This window comes from Diplotaxodon limnothrissa, unplaced genomic scaffold (genome assembly GCF_057381915.1).
Source record: "Diplotaxodon limnothrissa isolate DT_005_m unplaced genomic scaffold, D_limnothrissa_male_GT1.1 unmapped_scaffold_6, whole genome shotgun sequence".
Classification (NCBI taxonomy): domain Eukaryota; kingdom Metazoa; phylum Chordata; class Actinopteri; order Cichliformes; family Cichlidae; genus Diplotaxodon; species Diplotaxodon limnothrissa.
In genome coordinates, this window is record NW_028188560.1 from 1,293,581 (window position 1) to 1,319,652 (window position 26,072).

Consider the following 26,072-nt stretch of genomic DNA (forward strand, 5'->3'; position numbering starts at 1 on the left):
CCTGCCGGGACAATATTGTGTGGGAATGAGAACCTCAGGTGCCGTAACACCTTTTGTTCCTCCTTGAATTAAAACTCAATCACAGAAAATGCCGTACTCCGACCTAAACTTACACTATTAATTCATCATTTTCACTCTGTGCCACTGTTCCTCGTTTGGAAGTACTGTTAGTTTTTCAAAGAGCAGCAGGATTGTGGGGTCGCAAATTTTAAAGGCTTTGCAGAATTTCTATAGGCTGGAAAGATGTTGATTCAGGCTTTTGGAACACAATTGAAACCAAAACACAAAATCTACAGGAGATGAGTGAAGTGTGATGCCAACAGTTTTATTGAACATATGAGTGAAGACAAATGTGATAAAGGTGCAAACATTTCATGTTGCGAGACAAACACTTTTTCTTGTCCATGTGTGAAAAAAGAAACTGAGCTTCTGAAAACCTTTTCAAAATGAAGTTTTTTTTTCCGAATGCTCATTTTTAAATGATCCAAACACTGTTTATGTGATCTGCCATCACCATTTTCTAAGAATGAAACTTAGCATGTAGGATGGTTTCCGAAATGCATTTTCAACTGTACTAAAGTAATACAGAATGTGGCTTCTCACCTGTGTGAATTCGCATGTGCATATTCAAGTGACTCTTCCTAGTAAATCTTTTCCCACAGGTGCTACAGCAATGTGGCTTCTCACCTGTGTGAATTCGCATGTGTATATTCAAGTGACTCTTCCTAGTAAATCTTTTCCCACAGGTGCTACAGCAATGTGGCTTCTCGCCTGTGTGAATTCGCATGTGCATATTCAAATTAGATTTTACATGAAATCTTTTCCCACAACTACTACAGCAATGTGGCTTCTCGCCTGTGTGAATTCGCATGTGCATATTCAAATGACCCTTCACAGTAAATCTTTTCCCACAGGTGCTACAGCAATGTGGCTTCTCGCCTGTGTGAATTCGCATGTGTGTTTTCAAATTTGATTTTACATGAAATCTTTTCCCACAACTACTACAGCAATGTGGCTTATCACCTGTGTGAATTTGCATGTGTCTCTTCAAGTGACTCTTCCTAGTAAATCTTTTCCCACAGGTGCTACAGCAATGTGGCTTATCACCTGTGTGAATTTGCATGTGCATATTCAAGTGACTCTTCCTAGTAAATCTTTTCCCACAACTACTACAGCAATGTGGCTTCTCGCCTGTGTGAATTCGCATGTGTTTAGTTAAGTCTGACTTCCAAATAAATCTTTTCCCACAGGTTCTACATAACTTAGCTGTCTTGGAATTTTGAACTGACAAGCCTGATACGATTTGCTCCGACTTATTTCTGTGTGAGTTACCATCCTTGCTTTCATCCTCATCTGTGTCAGAAGAGTTGTGAGAAAGGCACTGGTCACAGCATGGTTCTGATTCACTGTGGTCACTTTTTTCACGAGATGGAAAATTTGCAGTCTCCTGCATTAGTACAAGCGGTTTTTCCTCTTCAGTGGTACTGAGTTCCTCCTGTTCCCCTTTAATCTGTGAAGGATCCTCCTGGCCTAAACTGGAGTTCTTCTCCTGGTTACAGACCTGCTGATTTGTGAGCCCCTCCACATCCTTACAGTCATGTTGTGGAAAATCTGAAGGGACAGATCAAAAAGCATACATTTTTTGCCTTAACCATTAGCAAATCTCCACATGGTAAGCATGTTGCTTAGATATACCAATGAAAATCATGTTGTGGGGAGAAACAGTTTTGCTGACTCAGTGAAAACCATTTTGGCTGCTCATTTACAAACTCTACAAATAATATAAACAGACCATCTACGATGAGAAAATAAAGACGATATATAATCAAACAAAACAAAGTCGTATCCCTGAAAATTTTTAATCAAAGTGCACAAAACATTTAAAAGTTTATTTAAAATTAGTTAAAAACTTTACAGGACACTCACTGCAGTATTTTTTTGTTTATTTTTTAGATTAACCATTCATTGCCTGAAAGTTGGGGAGAATGGCAGGTAGAACCTTCACCTTTCAGGTCCCTCTTCTGTGAAAACAGCTGCCAATTTGGATTCGGAAGACAGATACCCTCTCTACTTTTAAGATTAGGCTTAGGTCAGTACTGTTGGGGCAGTTAGCATTCTCTTAAAGTCTCTTTGTATGTTTTCCTGTCTGGTGGCCTCTTGTTGGTTTACATTATGGTTAACACTAGAAATACTGACTTTTTTCTTGGTGCAAGTCCCTACCACTAGATTTACTAACCCCGTGCAAATTTGCGTAAATTCCCTGAACCTAACACCTACTAGCACCCCCAATATATATATATTAGGGGTGCAACGATACACAAAATTCACGGTTCGGTTCGGTTCGATACTTTGGTGTCACGGTTCGATATTTTTTCGATACAAAAAAAATGTTCATGCCTTTTTAATTTGTCATTTATTAAAATTATAAATATATATTTTAACTCAAAAGTACAGTTTTTAAATTTAACCCTAACCCTTGTGCGCGTTTTTTATTTTGACAGCGAATGCGCACCTGTGGACCACTTATGTGCAGCCCTGGTTATATAGCTCGTCATATTGCAGCCACAGAAATTATTTTGTCCATGAAACCATAAAGCTGCACTTTCTTTTTGCCTTATAGTCTGATTTGTCATAACTTCTCCGTTTTGTGGTAAGCTTTTATTTGGCTGTCACTTCTTCACCCTGACCTGTCTTATTTGGCTCAGCAGAACTGAAATGCTTTTACACGCGCACTCACATAAGCTCAGCGATTCTCTGCGCGATCAACCTCTCACATGTTTAAGCTGCGGGAGATTTCACTTGTCATGTTTGCATAGTAAGCTAACGATTAATAAGACGATGTCAGAGGAATTGGTGAGGAATCACTCATCTTTGGAAAAGAGAGTTTATTACAGAGAAATGGCTCTTTCCAAAATAAAAGCTATACTATCCGCTTCTTCTGGGCTATATTCTCAGCAGCATAAGGAGAATCATGTGCTAACAGCTGTCTAAATGACTCGGCTAAAGTTAGTAGCATGCTTGTTGTTTTTGTCTTTGCACTAGGATGATGTCGGTGTAAATGTGCAGTCATATTCGTTGTGTTCCCACTAGTGCTTTCAGGTTAATCTCGTTCAAATGACCTTAACGCCACAACACGGCAAATCTCCGTTAACGAGCTACCGCCGATCGCTCCGTGCATGGGGCTAGACGGCCAACACGTTAACGAGCTAACTGCGCTAACACACTAGTTCACACCCATGTAATTGAGCATTGCGTGGCACATCCAACATACTGTTTTACTTTAGTCCATGACTCGCTTACCTTCAGGGTCATACGTCACATGAAAACCAAAATAATTCCAAACGCCAGATCTGAATGAGGGTCAATTTGCCTGTTGCAAGGAGAGCTTAACTTCTGTCTCGCTAGCTTGCCCTGTGCTCTTCCTTCTGACTATGCTGTCTGTGTGGAGCGCTCAGTGGATCTGCGCTCGACAGTGCAGCCTAGGCGGAGTAGTCGAACGCAGATCCACTGAGCGCTCAACACAGACAGCATAGTCAGAATGAAGAGCGCAGGGCAAGCTAGCAAGACAGAAGTTAAGCTCTCCTTGCAACATGAACCTCCCCCACCCTCATTCAGATCTGGCGTTTGGAATTATTTTGGTTTTCATGTGACGTATGACCCTGAAGGTAAGCAAGGCAAGGCAAGGCAAGGCAAGGCAAATTTATTTGTATAGCACAATTCAACAACAAGGTGATTCAAAGTGCTTTACAGAGACATTAGAAACAAAAACAAATAAAAAGCATGATTTAAAATTGATTAAAACAAGCAAACAAACAAACTAACTAAACACACACATTTCACACCTGTTCGCGCGATCTGAACCCTTATCGTAAGGGGAGCTACCAGTCCTTCTGTGGACGAGCTACTTTCTATTTTAAATTCCCCGAATTTAAAATACTCTCTAGACCCAGTCTAGACCCAGCTGGGGAGCTACCCAGAGCTCTAATCCCACTTAACAAACAAACAAACAAACAAAACAGTATATAAAATCAAAACAGATAAAATCAGAACAGTAGATAAAATCAGTAGTTAATGTAAGTTTTGAAATTTAAGCTTAACTAATTAACAAACAAACAAAACAGTATATAAAATCAAGACAGATAAAATCAGAAATAGATAAGATCAGTAGTTAGTGTAAGTTTTGAAATTTAAGCTTAAAAGTGTGGATTTGGTGCTTTATTCAAATGCAGCTGAGAACAGGTGAGTCTTCAACCTGGATTTAAATAAACTGAGTGTTTCAGCTGATCTGAGGCTTTCTGGGAGTTTGTTCCAGATATAAGGAGCATAAAAGCTGAATGCAGCTTCTCCGTGTCTGGTTCTGACTCTGAGAACTGATAAAAGACCGGATCCAGATGACCTGAGGGATCTGGAAGGTTCATACTGGGTTAGGAGGTCACTGATGTATTTTGGTCCTAAACCATTCAGAGCTTTATAGGCCAGCATCAGAACTTTAAAGTCTATCCTCTGACGGACAGGCAGCCAGTGTAAAGACCTCAGAGCTGGACTGATGTGGTCCACTTTTTTGGTCTTAGTGAGGACTCGAGCAGCAGAGTTCTGAATGAGCTGTAGTTGTCTGACTGATTTTTTAGGTAGACCTGTAAAGATGCTGTTACAGTAATCAAGCCTACTAAAGATGAATGCATGGACTAGTTTTTCCAGGTCCTGTTGAGACATCAGATCTTTTATCCTTGAAATATTCTTGAGGTGATAGTAAGCTGATTTTGTTATTGTCTTAATGTGTTTTTCTAAGTTTAGGTCTGCATCCATCACTACACCCAAATTTCTCGCCTGGTCTGTGGTTTTTAGATGTATAGATTGAAGTTCTCTGGTGACCTGTAAAATTGCAAAGTGAAAGCAAAAAAACAAGCGCAAATTCAAACGGGATTTCAATATGTCACATATTGACAGTGGCTCACCGATGCCAATGACATAATTACCCAGCTACATTTCTGAAAGAATGCAAAAGCATTGACATATATTTTTCCTTCCTACAATAGCCCGACGGGCAGGGCAGAGATAGATTTTGGTAGCCCGACTGAAAAAATTGCTAGCCCCAGGATGTCGGGCTAGCGATTTTGCGAGCCCTGTATCTGATTGAGGAATCACTCATCTTTGGAAAAGAGAGTTTATTACAGAGAAATGTCTCTTTCCAAAATAAAAGCTATACTATCCGCTTCTTCTGGGCTATATTCTCAGCAGCATATTAAACATATCAGGTCCCCATAAGGAGAATCATGTGCTAACAGCTGTCTAAATGACTCGGCTATAGTTAGTAGCATGCTTGTTGTTTTTGTCTTTGCACTAGGATGATGTCGGCGTAAATGTGCAGTCATAGTCGTTGTGTTCCCACTAGTGCTTTCAGGTTAATCTCGTTGAAATGACCTTAACGCCACAACACGGCAAATCTCCGTTAACGAGCTACCACCGATCGCCCCGTGCATGGGGCTAGACGGCCAACACGTTAACGAGCTAACTGCGCTAACACACTAGTTCCCACCCATGTAATTGAGCATTGCATGGCACATCCAACATACTGTTTTACTTTAGTCCATGACTCGCTTAGTGGAGCTGTTCTCATCGAGACGACCCCTCCTAACTACAGTTTTATCAGTGAGGCCAGGGTGAGCAGGAGAGGAGGAGGGGTTGCTGTCTTATTTAATGAATCATTTCAATGTAAGCAGCTATCTCCTGGAAGTTTTCAGTCTTTTGAATATGTGGCTTTACAGCTGAAGGCCCCGTCCAAAGTTGTGTTTCTTAATGTTTACAGGCCTCCCAAATACTGCACAGACTTTTTTAATGACCTCAGTGAACTGCTGTCTGTGATCTGTGTTGATTTCGACTGTGTAATTATTGTTGGGGATTTTAACATCCATGTGGACAACCCTCAGGACAAAGGGACTAAAGACCTGAGTAACACTCTGGGCAACTTTGGGCTGACTCAGCATGTAACAGAGGCCACACATAATAGAGGACACACTCTTGACCTACTGATCTCCAAGAGCCTGAGCATTTCAAACATTACTGTGTCTGATGTGGGCTTATCTGATCATTACTGTGTTTTCTTTGAAAGTAAAATCTCAGCCCACACAAATACAGTGGGGCAAAAAAGTATTTAGTCAGCCACCAATCGTGCAAGTTCCCCCACCTAAAATGATGACAGAGGTCAGTAATTTGCACCAGAGGTACACTTCAACTGTGAGAGACAGAATGTGAAAAAAAAATCCATGAATCCACATGGTAGGATTTGTAAAGAATTTATTGGTAAATCAGGGTGGAAAATAAGTATTTGGTCAATAACAAAAATACAACTCAATACTTTGTAACATAACCTTTGTTGGCAATAACAGAGGTCAAACGTTTACTATAGGTCTCTACCAGGTTTGCACACACAGTAGCTGGTATTTTGGCCCATTCCTCCATGCAGATCTTCTCGAGAGCAGTGATGTTTTGGGGCTGTCGCCGAGCAACACGGACTTTCAACTTCCGCCACAGATTTTCTATGGGGTTGAGGTCTGGAGACTGGCTAGGCCACTCCAGGACTTTCAAATGCTTCTTACGGAGCCACTCCTTTGTTGCCCGGGCGGTGTGTTTTGGATCATTGTCATGTTGGAAGACCCAGCCTCGTTTCATCTTCAAAGTTCTCACTGATGGAAGGAGGTTTTGGCTCAAAATCTCACGATACATGGCCCCATTCATTCTGTCCTTAACACGGATCAGTCGTCCTGTCCCCTTGGCAGAAAAACAGCCCCATAGCATGATGTTTCCACCCCCATGCTTCACAGTAGGTATGGTGTTCTTGGGATGCAACTCAGTATTCTTCTTCCTCCAAACACGACGAGTTGAGTTTATACCAAAAAGTTCTACTTTGGTTTCATCTGACCACATGACATTCTCCCAATCCTCTGCTGTATCATCCATGTGCTCTCTGGCAAACTTCAGACGGGCCTGGACATGCACTGGCTTCAGCAGCGGAACACGTCTGGCACTGCGGGATTTGATTCCCTGCCGTTGTAGTGTGTTACTGATGGTGACCTTTGTTACTTTGGTCCCAGCTCTCTGCAGGTCATTCACCAGGTCCCCCCGTGTGGTTCTGGGATCTTTGCTCACCGTTCTCATGATCATTTTGACCCCACGGGATGAGATCTTGCGTGGAGCCCCAGATCGAGGGAGATTATCAGTGGTCTTGTATGTCTTCCATTTTCTGATGATTGCTCCCACAGTTGATTTTTTCACACCAAGCTGCTTGCCTATTGTAGATTCACTCTTCCCAGTCTGGTGCAAGTCTACAATACTTTTCCTGGTGTCCTTCGAAAGCTCTTTGGTCTTGGCCATGGCGGCGTTTGGAGTCTGACTGTTTGAGGCTGTGGACAGGTGTCTTTTATACAGATGATGAGTTCAAACAGGTGCCATTCATACAGGTAACGAGTGGGGGACGGAAAAGCTTCTTACAGAAGACGTTACAGGTCTGTGAGAGCCAGAGATTTTCCTTGTTTGAGGTGACCAAATACTTATTTTCCACCCTAATTTACGAAGAAATTCTTTACAAATCCTACCATGTGAATTCATGGATTTTTTTTTCACATTCTGTCTCTCACAGTTGAAGTGTACCTCTGGTGCAAATTACTGACCTCTGTCATCATTTTAAGTGGGGGAACTTGCACAGTCGGTGGCTGACTAAATACTTTTTTGCCCCACTGTATATTTCTACTTGGAGAAATTTAAGGGGCTTATCCCTCAAAACTTTAAATACAATAAAGTTGCAAAAAATAGTTTCCCACCACAGGAAATTTATTTTGAGTGTCTTCATAGTTTTATTTTGGAGATACAGCAATTTTTATATACTGCAGGAAAAACAAAAAACAATCCTATGATGCAAATTTGCAAAGAAAACAGCATGTGCATCATTTCACTGTGGGAAGTGTTACGAACAGCTGATAGGAACGGCAAAGCGTGTTTCTGGAATATTATGTTTTTGTTCCTGCAAGCGCTTTTTATGCAATTTTTGCAAAGCTATATGTGGAACGAAACCGTGACCGAGGACAAGCTGATGGCATCAGATGTAAGTACAACTCCTCCGGTTTCATATGCAAAACAAATTATTGCGCTAGCTTACACGGTTCAGGTTCTACAGGGATTTAAAAATAGTTACGCAAAACGGAGCGTGCTGCTCTGACCGGCTTTAAAGGGTTAACAATGACTTTAAAAAAATAATATAAAATAGTGTGCAACACCACTGAAGTTTGTTTTTTTTTAAACTCTCTTTTCAACCAACGGCAGTCACTCTCCAAATAACTTCTGCTTAGCTTTCCGAGCTTCCCTCGGGTCCTCTTAATCAGCGGTCTCCAACCTTTTTTGCGCCACGGACCAGTTTATGCCCGACAATATTTTCACGGACCGGCCTTTAAGGTGTCGCGGATAAATTAGGGAGGGGCTAATAATCGGCTCAGTCATTTTTAATGATCGTTGAAAGCCCAGATCGTAATCGTGATTAAAATTCGATTAATTGAGCAGCCCTACGTACTATGGCAATGACAGACCTTAGCAGACTCTGTGGGTCCAGCACGAGTGAAGCACGAGCGATTTGCTACTGCACTGGGCATTCCAATGTCCTCCTCTACCCACACAGTGCCGTCTTTTGCCGTGTGGCTCAGACTGGGCTTCCCAGTACCACGGTGCCTCTTCCATGGAGGCATGTTGGGTTCTTGTTCCGTCTCCTTTTTAGATTCTTCTGAGGAGGTATCAGTGGCCTGCTGGACAAATGAAACCTCTCCTCCATCAGAGTCTGCTTCATCCATTTCCTGAAGCAAGGAAATGGATGCGCGCCTGTTGCGCGCAGATGTTCTTCCTGTGAGGCAGTGATACAGAGGCCATCCTGATGTGCCTTGTCAGAAATGCGAAGAAGAAATGATTCTCCAGCCTGGGCTGTCTGCTTTTATGCACAGCACTGTGCTGAAGTAATGCAATGCCACTCCCTCACATACACAGTCACAATGGAAGATCTGTGGTGAGAGTCAAGGAACTGCATTGCTGAATGCTGCAAACAGACTATGACACAGACAGACAGACTGTGTGGGAGAGTAACCTAAGACAAAAGGCAGAAAGATGAAGAGATGAACCAACCTGGAACTGAGGGACAGAATTAATTTTTTATGTTTTGCTATTTTTACATGAACAGGCAAAGGAGAGAACATGCAACGCTGGGGAGATCACACATGTCACTCATGTCATTGTATTAGCAACTTTTCATTCTGTTTTCACACAATTTTTTATAAATAAAACAGACTTGTGTTTCCATATATTGTGAATGTGTCTTACACATTTGCAGGTCAGTCAATGTGTGGGATATTTTGTATAGATACGGCAGGCATTTCTGAAGGTTGTAACACAGAGGTTTGGCCTGCCTTGGATCTGAGCTACTCTGAGTAAACGTGCCAGGCCTCAAAGATAATGGGTGGTTTGCACAACAAAAGCAGGAGAATTGAGCTGACGACCTTTGAAAATCTCAGTAGGGGTGAATAACACCTTGGGTTAGTAAATTTAGTGTAAAAAAAAGTAAGAAAAAATAAACAACATCATTTTAAAAAATGTTTGAAACTCAAGAGGTCAGAAATTTCACCAAGCTGTGTTACGGCTATTCTTCCCATCCCATGCAAGGACACCTGGATTGGCTGGAGGACTGTTTACTTAGCCTGATAGGCCGAAGGACACTGTCTCAGCTAAACTATGGACACGCAGACACACACACTTACACTGATAAGCACTCACTCATCCCCTCTCCCTTTCCAACGCCTTCGATGCTTGTGCCCTACCGGGGAAGATAGCAGTCAACTGGACCAGCACAGATGCTGCAGGACCGGATGCGCTGTCTACACCGGCTCTCTCTTACCCTTTACCCGCCCCTGTTGCTTGTCTTGTGTTTCTATGGTGTATTGATAGTCATGTGCTTTTGTGCTGAGGTGTTTTTTCTGTTATCAAACTGTTCTCCCACTAGGAGCTCAGTCTGAGTGGAGTTTTTTTTCTCCTCCTCTTACCTCATGTAGTGTATTTTCGTTGTTTTTTCCTATCAGCCTACCTTTCTGACATGTTAGATTAGATTAGATTAGATAGAACTTTATTAATCCCTCGGGTGGGTTCCTCTGGGAAATTCGATTTCCAAAAAAGCACAGCACCGACAGAAGTTACAGAGTTACAGAATATTATATATATATATATATATATATACACACACACACACACACACACACACACACACACACACACACACACACATATATATAAATACAGAGACAATATAAATAAAATATACGAAGGGGATAAATAGAATAAATAGGAATAAAAATAAAAATACAAGTGAATTGCACATTTCAAGTATTGAGTCTATTGCACCGTTGACTATTTACAAAAGTATTGCACAAAAGGTATTGCACAGTGAGGTGAAGAGGCACTACAGCTTAGTTGTTCCCCCCTCCTTTGTCCTCCTGTTTCCCCTCCCTCTCCCCTCCAGGGAGGAGTTAAACAGTCTGATGGCGTGTGGGACAAAGGAGTTTTTAAGTCTGTTAGTTCTTGTCTTTGGGAGAAGCAACCTGTCACTGAACAGACTCTTCTGGTTGTTAATGGCCGTGTGCAGAGGATGCCCAGCATTGTCCATAATGTCCATGTCTGCCCAATGTGATGTTTGTGTAAAGTTGGTCAGAAGGTTCCTTTGTAAGTGCGCATGCGCCATTAGCGTGCTGCCTGCTGTAACCCTAATTTCCCTCGGGATGAATAAAGTATTCTGATTCTGATTCTGAAGCTGAGCATTTTTAAAATCAGGGTCACACCTATACTTCTCTATAGCTCGTAAACATGAAGCAAAGACAGCGCTTTGTATGTTGCAGACATTCATCAGCAGCTGCTTAAAACAAATCCTCCGTATCCAGTGGCCAGAGAGGATTACAAACTGTGGACAAGTACAAACCAGAAACCAATAGCAATACAGTTCTGAGAGAAAGTGGTGCTGGATTGGCCACACAATCAGGAAGTCCACCAATAACATCACTACACAGGCCTTGTGCTGGAATCCAAAGGGAAAGAAGAAGAAAGACCCAGAAACACATGGCACAAGGACACACCTATCATAGTGTTGTGTGGTTTGCTAAAAGCTTAGTTTCAAATCGATATATTTTATTTTTAAATTGATCGTTCAGTCCTCATGGGGATTGTTATGTTATCCACAAAAGGTTTAGTGGATGTACTCAGTCATAATGTACAGGGGCGGCTCCAGAATTTTTTCATATGGGTGGCCATATGGGGGCCACTGAAAACATTGAGATGGCACACCAAAAACATAATTTAAAGTTCTTTTTTTTGTTTTATTTTTTTATATGCTGTTGTCAAATATAAGTCACTTGAAAAATGTGGCCAAAAAAAGAAAGAAAAGTACATGCCTAGTTAATTTCCTGTTATTAAATTTGATATTCACTGTAAGTGTGCCTGCAGGTGCAGGGGCGCAGCACAGGCGAAGGAGTGACGACTGCAATTTGGAGGGACAAACAAAGTGACCATATGAATGACAAATATGAATATGGAGGAATAAATAACAAGCTGACGTTTCAACTCATTGTAGGGTGTCTTCCTCTCTCTTGTACTCAATTATTTTCAACATAAGACAGTCCTGACAGGGGCGACACTGGGAGGGCTAGACATTTTGGCTCTTAGAATATTACGTCAGTTTCCTTATTGCAGTCGGTCTTTAAATTCTTCATGTGCCTCTATAAAGTATATTGGAGGTCTGATTAGGACCCAACATGAGTTAGATTTCTTAATACAAAACTGAATCTATCTATTAAAGTTTTGCATACCTATTCTGTGCAACTTTACTTCAGGGTTCCACATGATGCCCAGCTCCTGCCCGGTCCAGATGATGATGCCTTTGGTTTCCTGCTTCAGTGCAAGCTGCTCTCCTTCCTGATTGGTGGAGATTTCCTCCTGTTCCTCTTTAGTCTGTGGAGGATCTGTGTTCTGCTGGTCCAGACTGGAGTTCCTTTCCTGGCTACAGACCTGCAGGTCATCCAGATCCTCATTTTCCTTACAATCATGTTGCTGTGGGAGATCTTGATGGACAGAACACACAAGAAAAAAGTCACACTGTGAGCAGGTCTCTCAGATATGTGAGCGATATTTAAATATTCTCTCTCATGCAGCGAACAGAGAAGAATTCTGTTTACATGCAGAAAGTCATCATTTATGAGGCGTACAGCTCACTACTCCAACTTGGTCCTTGTGGCCAATAATCCACAGTTTTCATTGTCTCAACATTTTTCTACATTCTGCGTACAGTTCTGGGCTAACATGACTTAAATCTGAAACAGAAAACATGTCTCCAGTGAGGCAGTATCCCAGGCGGTAATGCACGCCATGTGTCTTTGTGACATTTTGTTATAAGTCATATTCATTTCTATATTATGAAATCTGCTTATTACACTTTTACATACCAAATCTGGTCAGCCGTGATCCAGGTTTCCACAACAAATCCAGCTGTTCTCCGGTCCAGACATTAATCCCTTCATCCTCCTGCTTCAGTGCAAGCTGCTCTCCTTCCTGATTGGTGGAGATTTCCTCCTGTTCCTCTTTAGTCTGTAGAGGCTCTGGGTCCTCCTGGTTGAGACTGGAGCTCCTCTCCTGGTCACAGAACTGCTGATCATCCAGACCTTCGTGTTCAACAAAAGGACACAAGAAAATAGTGACTAATGTGATGATAAGAAAGCTCAAGAAGGATGAAAACGGTCACCTATTGAGAATTTAGCTTGCGTTTTATGTTGCCACAGAAACATTCACTGATAGTCATTTGTTCACTGGATGATGTTGATAACCTTACAGCTGTCTGGGGTCTGATTTTTAGATGTGACTGCCAGTGATCATCACACACTGTGAATAAACAAACAAATGAACAGCAGCATGATCTGAATATGATCATGAAAGCTTAAAGTATTTTACGACGGCAGGTAAGATATGCTGTTAATGCTAATCTTTTAACATTTTACTAATAAATATGATGCAAATCTCATGGTCCACTACATTCCAAAGATGCTCTGTTGGGTTGAGAGCTGGTAACTCTGGAGACCCGAGTACAGAGAACTCAATGTCATTTTAAGGGAACTGCATATTTTCTCTTTTTTGGACTACTCTCTGTAAATCATGCAGATGTTTGTGCTGGAAATTTAAACAGATCAGCAGTTTCTGAAATACTCAGATCAGCCAATGTGGCACCAACACCCACACCATGATCAAAGTGATTTCAATCACCGTCACTGATCGCTATATGCTGAAATGCATGGACTGCTGCCATCTGATTGGCTGATTACATTTTGGATTAAAGAGTAGTTGAACGGGTGTAGTTAACAAAGTGGCCGTAAGTATGTTTACATAGATGCAGTGTTAGGGAGTAACGGCATACATGTACCGGCGTTATGCATTTAAAATACAAAACATGAGTAACTGTATTCCGATATCCATCCATCCATTCGCTTATCCTTTTCAGGGTCGCGGGGGGCGCTGGAGCCTATCCCAGCTGTTATAGGGCGAAAGGTGGGGTACACCCTGGACAGGTCGCCAGTCTGTCGCAGGGCTAACACATAGGGACAGACAACCATTCACACTCACATTCACACCTAGTGGCAATTTGGATTATCCAATTAACCTATCCCCACAAGCTGCATGTCTTTGGACGGTGGGAGGAAGCCGGAGTACCCGGAGAGAACCCACGCAAACACGGGGAGAACATGCAAACTCCACACAGAAAGACCCCGGCCTGATGGTGGAATTGAACTCAGGACTTTCTTGCTGTGAGGCAACAGTGCTAACCACCGTGCCGCCGATAGTTACCGATAATTTGGTAATAATTAGAATACAGTTACTTCTAAATAAATGGATTACACGATGGTCTTTTCCTGTTTCATATGTCAGGCTATACCCTCTCTAATTTTGTTGATTTCACGCATTACCGGAAACCCAAACAAAACACGCAACAAGAAGCTCTAGTGTAAGTCTCTTGGTAATGTTGGTGGCGTCAGTTATACAATGGACCCAGAAACCGAGCTGCTCTCAACTATAAAGACTCCACCCGAAAGAAACATCTGGAAGTACATTCTTTTTTTAAAGACTAACATTAGCTAGGGCTGTGCGACATGACCAAAATCTCATATCCCAATATAAGACGTTTCTCGTCTTATATTGTAGTTTTATTTTATAGTGTTTCTGTGTTCTGCTGGTCCAGACTGGAGTTCCTTTCCTGGCTACAGACCTGCGGGTCATCCAGATCCTCATTTTCCTTACAATCATGTTGCTGTGGGAGGTCTTGATGGACAGAACACACAAGAAAAAAGTCACACTGTGAGCAGGTCTCTCAGATATGTGAGCGATATTTAAATATTCTCTCTCATGCAGCGAACAGAGAAGAATTCTGTTTACATGCAGAAAGTCATCATTTATGAGGCGTACAGCTCACTACTCCAACTTGGTCCTTGTGGCCAATAATCCACAGTTTTCATTGTCTCAACATTTTTCTACATTCTGCGTACAGTTCTGGGCTAACATGACTTAAATCTGAAACAGAAAACATGTCTCCAGTGAGGCAGTATCCCAGGCGGTAATGCACGCCATGTGTCTTTGTGACATTTTGTTATAAGTCATATTCATTTCTATATTATGAAATCTGCTTATTACACTTTTACATACCAAATCTGGTCAGCCGTGATCCAGGTTTCCACAACAAATCCAGCTGTTCTCCGGTCCAGACATTAATCCCTTCATCCTCCTGCTTCAGTGCAAGCTGCTCTCCTCCCTGATTGGTGGAGATTTCCTCCTGTTCCTCTTTAGTCTGTAGAGGCTCTGGGTCCTCCTGGTTGAGACTGGAGCTCCTCTCATGGTCACAGAACTGCTGATCATCCAGACCTTCGTGTTCAACAAAAGGACACAAGAAAATAGTGACTAATGTGATGATAAGAAAGCTCAAGAAGGATGAAAACGGTCACCTATTGAGAATTTAGCTTGCGTTTTATGTTGCCACAGAAACATTCACTGATAGTCATTTGTTCACTGGATGATGTTGATAACCTTACAGCTGTCTGGGGTCTGATTTTTAGATGTGACTGCCAGTGATCATCACACACTGTGAATAAACAAACAAATGAACAGCAGCATGATCTGAATATGATCATGAAAGCTTAAAGTATTTTACGACGGCAGGTAAGATATGCTGTTAATGCTAATCTTTTAACATTTTACTAATAAATATGATGCAAATCTCATGGTCCACTACATTCCAAAGATGCTCTGTTGGGTTGAGAGCTGGTAACTCTGGAGACCCGAGTACAGAGAACTCAATGTCATTTTAAGGGAACTGCATATTTTCTCTTTTTTGGACTACTCTCTGTAAATCATGCAGATGTTTGTGCTGGAAATTTAAACAGATCAGCAGTTTCTGAAATACTCAGATCAGCCAATGTGGCACCAACACCCACACCATGATCAAAGTGATTTCAATCACCGTCACTGATCGCTATATGCTGAAATGCATGGACTGCTGCCATCTGATTGGCTGATTACATTTTGGATTAAAGAGTAGTTGAACGGGTGTAGTTAACAAAGTGGCCGTAAGTATGTTTACATAGATGCAGTGTTAGGGAGTAACGGCATACATGTACCGGCGTTATGCATTTAAAATACAAAACATGAGTAACTGTATTCCGATATCCATCCATCCATTCGCTTATCCTTTTCAGGGTCGCAGGGGGCGCTGGAGCCTATCCCAGCTGTTATAGGGCGAAAGGTGAGGTACACCCTGGACAGGTCGCCAGTCTGTCGCAGGGCTAACACATAGGGACAGACAACCATTCACACTCACATTCACACCTAGTGGCAATTTGGATTATCCAATTAACCTATCCCCACAAGTTGCATGTCTTTGGACGGTGGGAGGAAGCCGGAGTACCCGGAGAGAACCCACGCAAACACGGTGAGAACATGCAAACTCCACACAGAAAGACCCCGGCCTGATGGTGGAATTGAACTCAGGACTTTCTTGCTGTGAGGCAACAGTGCTAACCACCGTGCCGCCGATAGTTACCGATAATTTGGTAATAATTAGAATACAGTTACTTCTAAATAAATGGATTACACGATGGTCTTTTCCTGTTTCATATGTCAGGCTATACCCTCTCTAATTTTGTTGATTTCACGCATTACCGGAAACCCAAACAAAACACGCAACAAGAAGCTCTAGTGTAAGTGTCTTGGTAATGTTGGTGGCGTCAGTTATACAATGGACCCAGAAACCGAGCTGCTCTCAACTATAAAGACTCCACCCGAAAGAAACATCTGGAAGTACATTCTTTTTTTAAAGACTAACATTAGCTAGGGCTGTGTGACATGACCAAAATCTCATATCCCAATATAAGACGTTTCTCGTCCCGATAATGATATATATGACAAAATAGTGCTTTTTCTGTAAATTCTGTGAATATCGGGCAACTTGACTTTCATGAAGTGTTTTCAGCTGGGTGTCGTGTACCTGGAGTCGAGTATTTTGACCAATGCACTATATATTTTTAGATATATGTTGTAACGGCCGCCATTTTCTTTTTGAGTATTTATTACACGTGGGGGAAAAGCCTGTTCTAACGTATGAGTCTAAGGTTTATTTTGAGCACCTGATGGCTCTTTTTTGCTTCTCATCTATAAACTCTCTCCACAAACTTTCACATGATTCATGCGTAGGTGGTCGAAGAGGTTTGTCGTGTTTGAGTCCGTGGTGGGAACCAGTCTGGGCATAATTTCCATAGTACAGTTTTCTGATCCGTGTCAGACTTTTCATAACCAAACCATGTCCATGCAACAGGGGGAGCCCCTCATTTAGGAATAACATCCTCAATTTGTTTTGACTGGTCCTTCTGTTTGGAGCTACCAGGTTCTGCCTCATCTTTATTGATTGTACAGCCCTAACGTAAGCCTACTACAACTACCTTGTATTAGTTTATGTAGCTATCTAGGTTATGTCTCACTTCAGAATCTTCGATGTACTATTGCTGTGTGACTCATTACTATTACTGAAGGCTGCATTACAACCTGCTACTTGCAAATAATTATGTGCAGTTCTGAAAGCAAACAGAAAGAAAACCTATTACTGATACAGAAATTGTGTTCTATACGAGATCGCTGCAAAAACTGCAGCCTTGCCTAATGTCCACCCTACTGTTACTCATTTTACATCACGATTTAAAAATTTACTTGAGATTGCTTTCAGAACTGCACATGATTGTTTGTAGCTAGCAGGATGTTAATGCTATGAATCAAGTCTAACAGTCTTTAGTCTATGAAATAACTTTAGCTAAAGCCAGCTAACAATGTTAGCTCGGTGGCTAGTAGCCTTCAGTTATAGCAATAATTCACACAGCAATAGTACATTCAAGTAGTTGTAACAAGCAAGTAATAAAGTAATCCGGACCAAAGTATTCAGAATACGTTATTCACATTGAGTAACTTAATGGAATAGTTACAAACTCCATTTGGGCCATGTATTCTGTAATCTTTCGTGGAAAACATTTTAAAAGTAACCTTCTCAACACTGCACAGATATAACTTCATACACTTTACTGTGGTGTATTACTAGTTCAATGCATTTAGATCATGCCCACGTGAATCACACGATGATCCCGCAACCCTCACACCTCCACACCTGTATTGTGTGACTTTATCCCGGGTCTGATATCAAGCAGTCTTAGCTGACGGATCTCTTCCTCATACCGGACGATCGTTTTTTCAAACTCTGAGAAGATTTCTTCTGCAGCAGAAGTTAATCTCTCCTTGATAAACTCTCTAAGATTCTGAACTGAAGACATTATTGCAACAACAACCGACACGGCCAAACCAACATCTTCAAACTTAATTCAGGATCGCGATGGGATCTCTCAATGGCGCCATTGCTGCTATTCTTCTTCTACTGAATTTACGGTAGGCTGGAGGTATAAAAGGCGTAATACTGCCCTCGTCAGGTCTCCTGATTTCTCTAGTACAGACTCTGCTTTGTCTTTCTACAAAGAGTTGATGACATTAAATACAGATGTTTTAACAGTGCTTGAATGTTTTATTTTGTTTACTCTAGCCTCCAACTCAAACTTTGGTTGCTCCTATGCCCACGTCACTTCCTCCACCAATCAGAATGAGGGTCCGGGTTCAGGAAGACGTCTTCCTGATCCCAGTTCCACAAAGGTCGGTGAAAACTTTTAAGTTTGAGCAGTATATAAAAATAAATCCCAATCTGATTGGTATAGTGTTTTTTTTTTGTTGTTGTTGTTGTTTTGTTTTTAATTTCTGTTTAATCGCCGGTCATTGCTCTGCATCCCAGTGAGGCCAACTCCTGCTCTGTGTCGTGGCTGTGTGAGCAGGCAGCTCAGCATTACTACCAGAAATGTGGCCTCCTGCCTCGTCTCTCTCTGCAGAAAGAAGGCGCTCTGCTCTCCCCGCAGGACCAGCTACTGGCCGTCCTGCACACAAATGAAGAGGTGAGGTGACACTGAGGAGAGCCAGAAGTGACCATACTTGGACCACAGACAATTTAAAAGATGCTGAAGACTACCATGATTGGTTGATGAAGTCTGATCACGAGTGTTTAAGACAAATGTTGTCACTGTTGCTATCTTGGATTTTTTTTTAAAAAAACCCACAGTGACAAGAGGATGGCTATGACTGTGAAACAGCTTGCATGTCAGCCAGTGAGCATACTCCTTTTCTTAGGCAAAGTATGGCCCAAATTCATAAAATAGACTTTCTCATAGACACAGAGGTCTTTTTTAAATCACTGATAGAAGGAATGGAGGTTCTAGGTCCTTCCACAATGACTTCATCTTTCATTACCCAGATGAGGCGTGCAGGTTTTAGACTGTATGATTCTGGTAAGAAGGTGAAGGGCTGATTATGTTAAGCTGCCTGAGAAACTACAATCTGAGAAACTGTAAAGATTAGAACCATTTCTATTACCAGACTGGATGCTGACTTGCTTTTGGAGCCAGCTTCCAGAAGACACTGAAGGAATCACAGTTTTTGGGATTGAATCCTTGGCTTCACTTTCCTGCACCAGTGCAGGATAACTGATGGGTTTGTATTGCAGGTTCTGGCTGAAGTTTGCTCGTGCACTCTCAGAAATAGAGGTATGAGAGAAGAACATTTTTGTACCTATAGGTACATTTTTTTAAAATGTTCCCTTAAAAGTATAATACTGGCCTTTAAAAGTCCAGAAATGCCCCTTTAAAGGTACAATTTAAAGTACAAATCTGTACCATTTTGACCTGTACTGCAGTGACAGTGGCAGAATGTGGTAATGGGTCAGCATGGGAAAATCTGGATGGGCCTGGTTAATTGTAAAATTCATATGAGATGTGAGTGTGCTCATAAAAGCTACATGTTATAATCAAATCTGTTGGTCCTCTCCTCTGTACGTAAATTATCCTATGATGCAAAGAATATCTGTAACCTACCTTTGTGTAAGTTATGTTAAATTATATTTTAAAAAAAAACACACAATGACATGCAGGCACAACCAAATGATGTTAAAAAAAACTGGTCCATTTCCATTTTATTAAGTTCCAGTTATAATTTTTAATGTTTTAAATCTTGGTTGTAGCCTTCAAAAACGTGAAATCATATTACTGTTATGTTTGGCCATTTACTTTTTCGCTTTTACTACATCCTAGAATTGTTCATTAATTGGGAGGTTTTTATGGAATTTGCAACATCAAGTTAAACCGAGGTTCTTTGGAAGTTAAAATGTCAAGCAGATTTTTATGTTACGGTGACTACATTTTGTAAGTTACAAATATAGTTCGCCAAGACAGCATAACGGTTTCTAAACAACTGTGCATTAATACCACAATGTTGTATTTCCATGTATCAAGTTCGCAACGCGCATTAATCACAAAGGCTGAAAAGCCAGCAGCGATGAGTGCTCCGCCTCCGCGCTGACTAACGTTGACGCAGAAAATGACTCTCAGGGGGTTATCGATGGAGGAGCTCCTTATAAAGTTGATGGAAGAAGGCATTGATGTGTCAGACGACGAGGCGCAAAGGTTTAGAGGTAAGTCGGGTGTGATTTTGTGTTGTTATAAAAATTACAACGTGTAATTTTTAGGGCTGCACGATAAATCGAAAATTTATTGTCATCGCGATATCAGCCTGCGCGATGGGCCCATCGCAAAAGACGGCGTAAACTGCGATAATTGGGTACCTTAAAATGTTTACACACGTGCTGTAAAGAATTTACCAATCAAAGAAATCCATTTACACATTTGACCAGTCGAATAGAGCCCTTCACGGCATTAACCAATCAAATGGATTAGAGGCCCGCCTCCTACGCAGGTCGGGCGCGAACAACGCTGCAGCAACGAGTCAGAGTTGTAATGGCTGAGAGCGAGACGCGTGACGAGAATGCTACTGAACTCGTGGCTAAAAAAAAAAATAGTACCTCACTTACTTGGAGGTACTTTGGATTTGATAAAGACGACGTTCTCCAAACACAGGTACTCTGCAAAACTTGCCGAACACTCGTGGCAACCACCAGAGGAAACACGACTAATCTCCACCATCATCTTCAATACAACCACAGAGAACTGTTTGAAGAGTTCCAGAAAGATAGGGCTAGCCAAACAAAGGTTGCTAATGTTAAGACAAAGAGCGCAGCAGTCCAACAGCCGTCTCTGTATCAGAGTTTTTCAAGTGGAATTCCTTATGAGAAAACGTCGAAGCGGTACAAAGAAATAACAGAGGCCATTACACATTTTTTGGCTAAAGACATGATGCCTATAAATACAGTTAGCAGAGAGGGCTTCACCAGTCTGATACATAAAGTGGACCAGAGATACCGCATCCCCTCACGAAACTACTTTTCACATGTCGCCATTCCACAAATGTATGAAACATGCCGCAAGACCGTCATGTTTGAACTGAGCCAAGCTGAAAACTACGCAAGCACTACAGACCTATGGTCAAGTCGTACAACGGAACCATATATGAGTTTCACAGTGCACTTCCTCACCGAAGACTTTGAACTGAAAACACGGTGTCTAGAGACTGTGTATTTTCCAGACTCCCACACTAGTGAAAATATAGCCCATGTATTACGTGAGGTGTTAGCCAGCTGGGATCTTAAAGAAGATCGACAAGTGTGCATCACCACAGACAACGGTGCCAATGTTGTGAGAGCCACGGAGCTAAACAACTGGGTCAGACTTCAGTGTTTTGGACACAGGCTGCACCTTGCAATCGGTAAGTTTTATTCAAGGCAGATCTTTTTAGCAATGAAAATGTGCTATACATTATTATCAAATTGATATTGATAAGGATAATGTTACCTTTTTAGACAACTTTAGTTATAAATTTCAATTAGTTTTTTTTTTTTAAAAAAAAAGGTTTTAAACATGACAGATTTTTTGTTTCCTCTTATTTCTCCAGAAAATTCTATCAAAGATGATGCCCGCATTGCCCGAGCCATTGGACTTTGCAAAAAGTTAGTTGGACATTTTTGCCACAGCTGGAAAGCAAAGATGGCTCTGAAAAAAGCACAGCAGAAGCTCAACCTCCCAGAGCACACACTGATCACAGAATGCCCAACCAGGTGGGGTTCCAGGCAGAAGATGATTGAGAGAGTCCTGGAGCAGCAGCGGGCCATTTCTGATGTCATCTCAGCAGACAAGAAATCAAGACACTTGATTCCTACTTGGCAGGATCTTGAGGTACTGGAGTCTGTCAACCAGGCATTACACCCCCTGCAAGACTTTACAGATGCCCTGTCTGGTGAGAGCTACGTTAGTGTTTCATATGTAAAACCAGTCCTTCATCTGATGAAGACGTCGGTGCTTGCAGAGAAGGAAGAAGACAGTGATTTGACAAAATCAATTAAGAAGAAAATCCTCGAGTACCTGATTACTAAATATGAAAATCCAGCTACCCAGGAACTTATGGACATGGCGTGCTTCATGGATCCCAGATTTAAAGTCAGCTACACCAGCACTGATCGAGTCTCAGACATCAAGACCAGAGTGATGTCAGAAATGGAAGCAGTGGCACAGAAGGTATTCATGCATGCTTATATATAAAACCTTTCAATTCATATTTAGTCCAAAATGTTTACTTTTCTTATAATCTGCTTTCTGTTCCAGGAGAGAAGCTCCGCTGAACCAGAGGCCCAGACAGATGATCCACCCAGTCGTCCCCTGAAGAAGGCAAAAAAGTCCCTGGGCAGTTTCTTCAAGGCAGCTCCAATCCCTACCTCCTCTTTTATGCATCTCTCACAAGCTGTTGAAGCTGAGCTTAACAGCTACTTGCTATCCACGGCCATAGACAGTGAGGAAGACCCCTTGGCATGGTGGAAACTCCACAAAATGACATTCCCACAGCTAAGCAAGCTTGCAAGGAAGTATCTCTGCATACCTGCAAGTAGCTCACCTTCAGAGAGACTTTTTAGTACATCAGGAAACATAGTAACATGTCAGCGCACATGTTTAAAACCTTGGAGAGTAAACATGTTGGTTTTCCTTAACAAGAACTTGCCATAAAAAACATTCACTCAGGAAGGATGAATGCAAGATAGAGAAACCTTTTTTTTTTTTCAAAAAATTACAAAAATACACTACCTACATTGTTCTTAATTGTTGATAATATTAGTCTTGGCCAGTACGACCACAAAGGTAGACAATTGTTCTTTGGTGTGTTCCCACAGCAGACAAGTTCTTACCTATAGTTTAATCTAGTAAAGTTTCCACTCCAGTTTTGACTTGCATCATAACTACTTGGTGAGTGGTAAAATGATGAACAACTGCATAGAGATAATTTGCAGTATAATTTAAGTTATGTTTATTTAAAACTAATTATAGAGACCGGGAAGGATGTCTTTCAGAATTCAAGCCTCAGAAATTTTTTTATGGGGGCAATGTTTCAATGTTTGACTGCACTTTGTTGTTACACTGCTAATACAGCAGCTTTCATTAAATAAAACTGTGCAGTAAAACGGAAATTATGTATTTGTTTTTTGTTTTTTTTTTGCTATTTATTTTATCGCAAGTCATATCGTTATCGCAGTATTGATCACAGTTATCGCACATCGCAGGTTTTCCTAATATCGTGCAGCCCTAGTAATTTTACAGTAGAGTTAGCAAAAGTCCGAAGAGCTAGCTTTAACATGGGTGAATGCTAGCAGTTAGCTAAGTTTTAAACAAAGAAAGGTACAAATGTGGACTATTTAGACTGTTGGTGGAATCGTCAACGTCTGTCTTCCCGCCGTATTCCAGTGCTTTATCAATAAATAGTCACTAACCTTGTACAACAATGTAAAAAAATCAATAATTTCTCAAAACATGCTTGTATGTAAATATAGCTATTAACAAAAACGTTTTCTAAGCAAAATTTATCGCATCTAACTTGTTTCCCGCTCAAAGGGATTTTAAACAATGGAAGGTACACATTTGCACCATTCCACCTACTTAGTGGGATTTGGGATTTTCGAATCTGAGAGCTGTAAGCTCTGCGCAGGGACACTGTCTGCAACCCAAGAATTGTTAAGATGATTGGGGAAACAGCTAATGATTTTTTTTTTGTCTCTAAATCTGATTATTATTATTATTTTCTGTACTAGCTGATTAATCAATCTGTTTATTAGCTTTAGAATTTTTTGATCAAGGGTTAAAGTACTTTACATTTATCTCCAGTCTGTGTCTTTAAACATGTCAAAAGTTTAAATCCTCAATGTAAAATGTCATTCTTTTGTCTATTCTGCTCTTTTCATTTCCAGTTGTGTGATGAGGTTGATTTAATGCATCCCTGCCAAGACAACATCTGTCACCGCTTTAGCAAAAACTTCACTGCTGTTCTTCAAATGACCAAGGATTTGCCACTGAAGAAGGTCTACATGGAGGGAGAATGCACTGGCTGAAGACATTACAGGTGCTAATTTGACCGCATACAAATAGTAAATTTTGTGACAATTCATTTGCTCTCTCTTCCAAAGATAATTGATGTACCATAGTGTCATGTGAAGAGCATGTTAATGGGAATTTGCATGCTATCAAAATCTAATGAAGTGCATTTGCATCTGTATGACCTAGGAATTGACTTCAAGGGGGCACTTCTCTTGCCATCCATCTTCAAGGAGAAGATAGAAGATTTCATCATCCTTGGAGAGGTAAATGCATGATGCAATGCATAGCCTTTGGCCACAAGTTTCATTCTCGGTGTTTTGTTGGCATGGAGCTGAATTCAGCTGCGGTTCAGCATCACAGCTAAGCTAATGTAGGGGAAACACTGCTGTTAATCCACAGTGCTGCTGTGCTCTTGGGTTTTGTCTGGTGTTTATATAGATAGATAAACCTTTATTGTCCCTGTTAGATTTGTATTGTTGATTGTCATTTATGCTTAGAAATATTTACTTATATATGCTTAGAGTTTTGTAATTAGTTGTAGATTGGTAGAGGTTTTGATCCTTGATAGTCTGCAAACTTTGTGTGTATTAGACAGCACTTTGGGAGCATGAGAGGTCATACCGTGTCTTATTATTTTATGGTAGGATTAACGTAGTTGCGTCTGTTCTAGTCTAAGTGCTCTTTGTTTAGATGAACTGCAGGACTTCCTCACCGTGTTATCTAGGATGAACCATCTAGGGTGAGGGGGAGGCTACCCTCTTCCTGACCAAGGATGTTTGACCCTTTGATCAGCAGTACACACACACACACACACACACAGGCAAGGTACTCTTTGTGTATGTAGACGTCATATGTTAATGAACTTATGCATATTCATGTAACCTCAATAAAAGGACAGTGATACGGGAGAACGGACGAGAGCTACTGGGGTCAAGCGAAGGAACGGTGCCTGTCCGGTCTCTCCCGTGCACGAGTACCATGAAGAAGTTTGCCTACTTGTGTCTTGCTTGCAGTGTAATTATATTGTCTTAACGTTCCAGCGAATAGGTTTATGCTACAAACCTATCATTAATTGGTCCTTCGATGCCGGAGCCCTGGAATCGCATTCACCGAGGGGAGGAGAGGCACGCTGAAAGTCTGACGTCAGCCAGGAAGTTCCTGTGGATTCGCTGTATGTCTTTTCTCCTCGATGAATGGTGATTGGCGGGATTCGAGGCTGATATTACACGCTAAGCAACACCGAGTAAGTTTAGAGTCCAACTCTATAACTGTACGTCTTCGCCGCTCAGTGGGGCGTTGTCCGTGGCCGCTCAGTGGGGCTAAAATTCGCCGTCTAAGTGGGGCGATGTACAAGGCCGCTCAGTGGGGTTTTTTGTACAGAAGCATTAAGTCGCAGAGTTGCGCAGTTCGAACTTTTTTTGGTTCGCCGTCTTAGTGGGGCGAAATACAGACCGCTGTGTGGGGTACTGTAGTGAGTTCTCCACCGCTCAGTGGGGTGTTGAGAAGTTCCGCGGGGTCCAGATTGTGCTGGACAGTAGGCCTATTTTGTGTTGTTGTCATTGTCGTCGTCGTTGTTGTCGTTGTTGTTGTTGTTGTGTGTGCGGAGCAGAACATGTGGTCTGTGACACCGACTGTTGTTGTTATCATGGGTTTCTAAGCAACCAAGAGTGAGTCGGAGGGAGACAGACGTTTGTGCTGGACTTTGCTCCTGGCAGCACAAAGTATTTATGTAAAAAAAAGAGAGAGCGACGGCTCCACAGCTGCGCGGGTTCACGCGAGCGCGGTCACGCGGACCTGAGCCGTGCGGTTAATCGCAGGCTTATAAATGGAAGAGATTCAAATGTTAGAAGTTTTCAGAAAACACACCAGCCTTGGAGAGCTGTGGAGAAGGCCAGCCCACATCAGCAGCACTTAAGATATGCTCTGGTGAATGGCTTTCCCCCCACCCCTTGCTGACACAATGTTTATTCTTTAGCTTGCCCTGATCGACAGCAGCCTGTGTGCCAGACCATAGATTTAATTGAGGTGGATAGTTGTTAAAAGTAATCTACATTAAGCTTGTGGTTGCTTAAATTCAGTACAATGACATGT

At 41.7% G+C, this 26,072-nt stretch overlaps 2 protein-coding genes and 1 pseudogene across 2 annotated transcripts; 2 read left to right on the plus strand and 1 right to left on the minus strand.

Annotated features, from left to right (window-relative positions):
• Positions 1-574: 574 nt before the first annotated feature.
• LOC146606826 (uncharacterized) lies at positions 575-17,952 on the minus strand. Its single transcript, XM_085349365.1, has 4 exons — positions 17,753-17,952; positions 11,880-12,131; positions 688-1,611; positions 575-603 (listed from the first exon to the last, which is right to left on the minus strand). Exons 1-4 carry the CDS (start codon positions 17,913-17,915, stop codon positions 575-577), a joined length of 1,368 nt encoding a protein of 455 aa, XP_085205491.1. The 5' UTR covers positions 17,916-17,952.
• Positions 17,953-18,205: 253 nt separating this feature from the next.
• The window catches only part of LOC146606827 (tonsoku-like protein), a 36,045-nt pseudogene continuing 28,178 nt past the window's right edge, over positions 18,206-26,072 (plus strand).
• On the plus strand, positions 20,583-23,862 carry LOC146606828 (E3 SUMO-protein ligase ZBED1-like). The gene is made up of 4 exons (XM_085349368.1): positions 20,583-21,333; positions 21,520-22,139; positions 22,227-22,503; positions 23,855-23,862. Exons 1-4 carry the CDS (start codon positions 20,862-20,864, stop codon positions 23,860-23,862), a joined length of 1,377 nt encoding a protein of 458 aa, XP_085205494.1. The 5' UTR covers positions 20,583-20,861.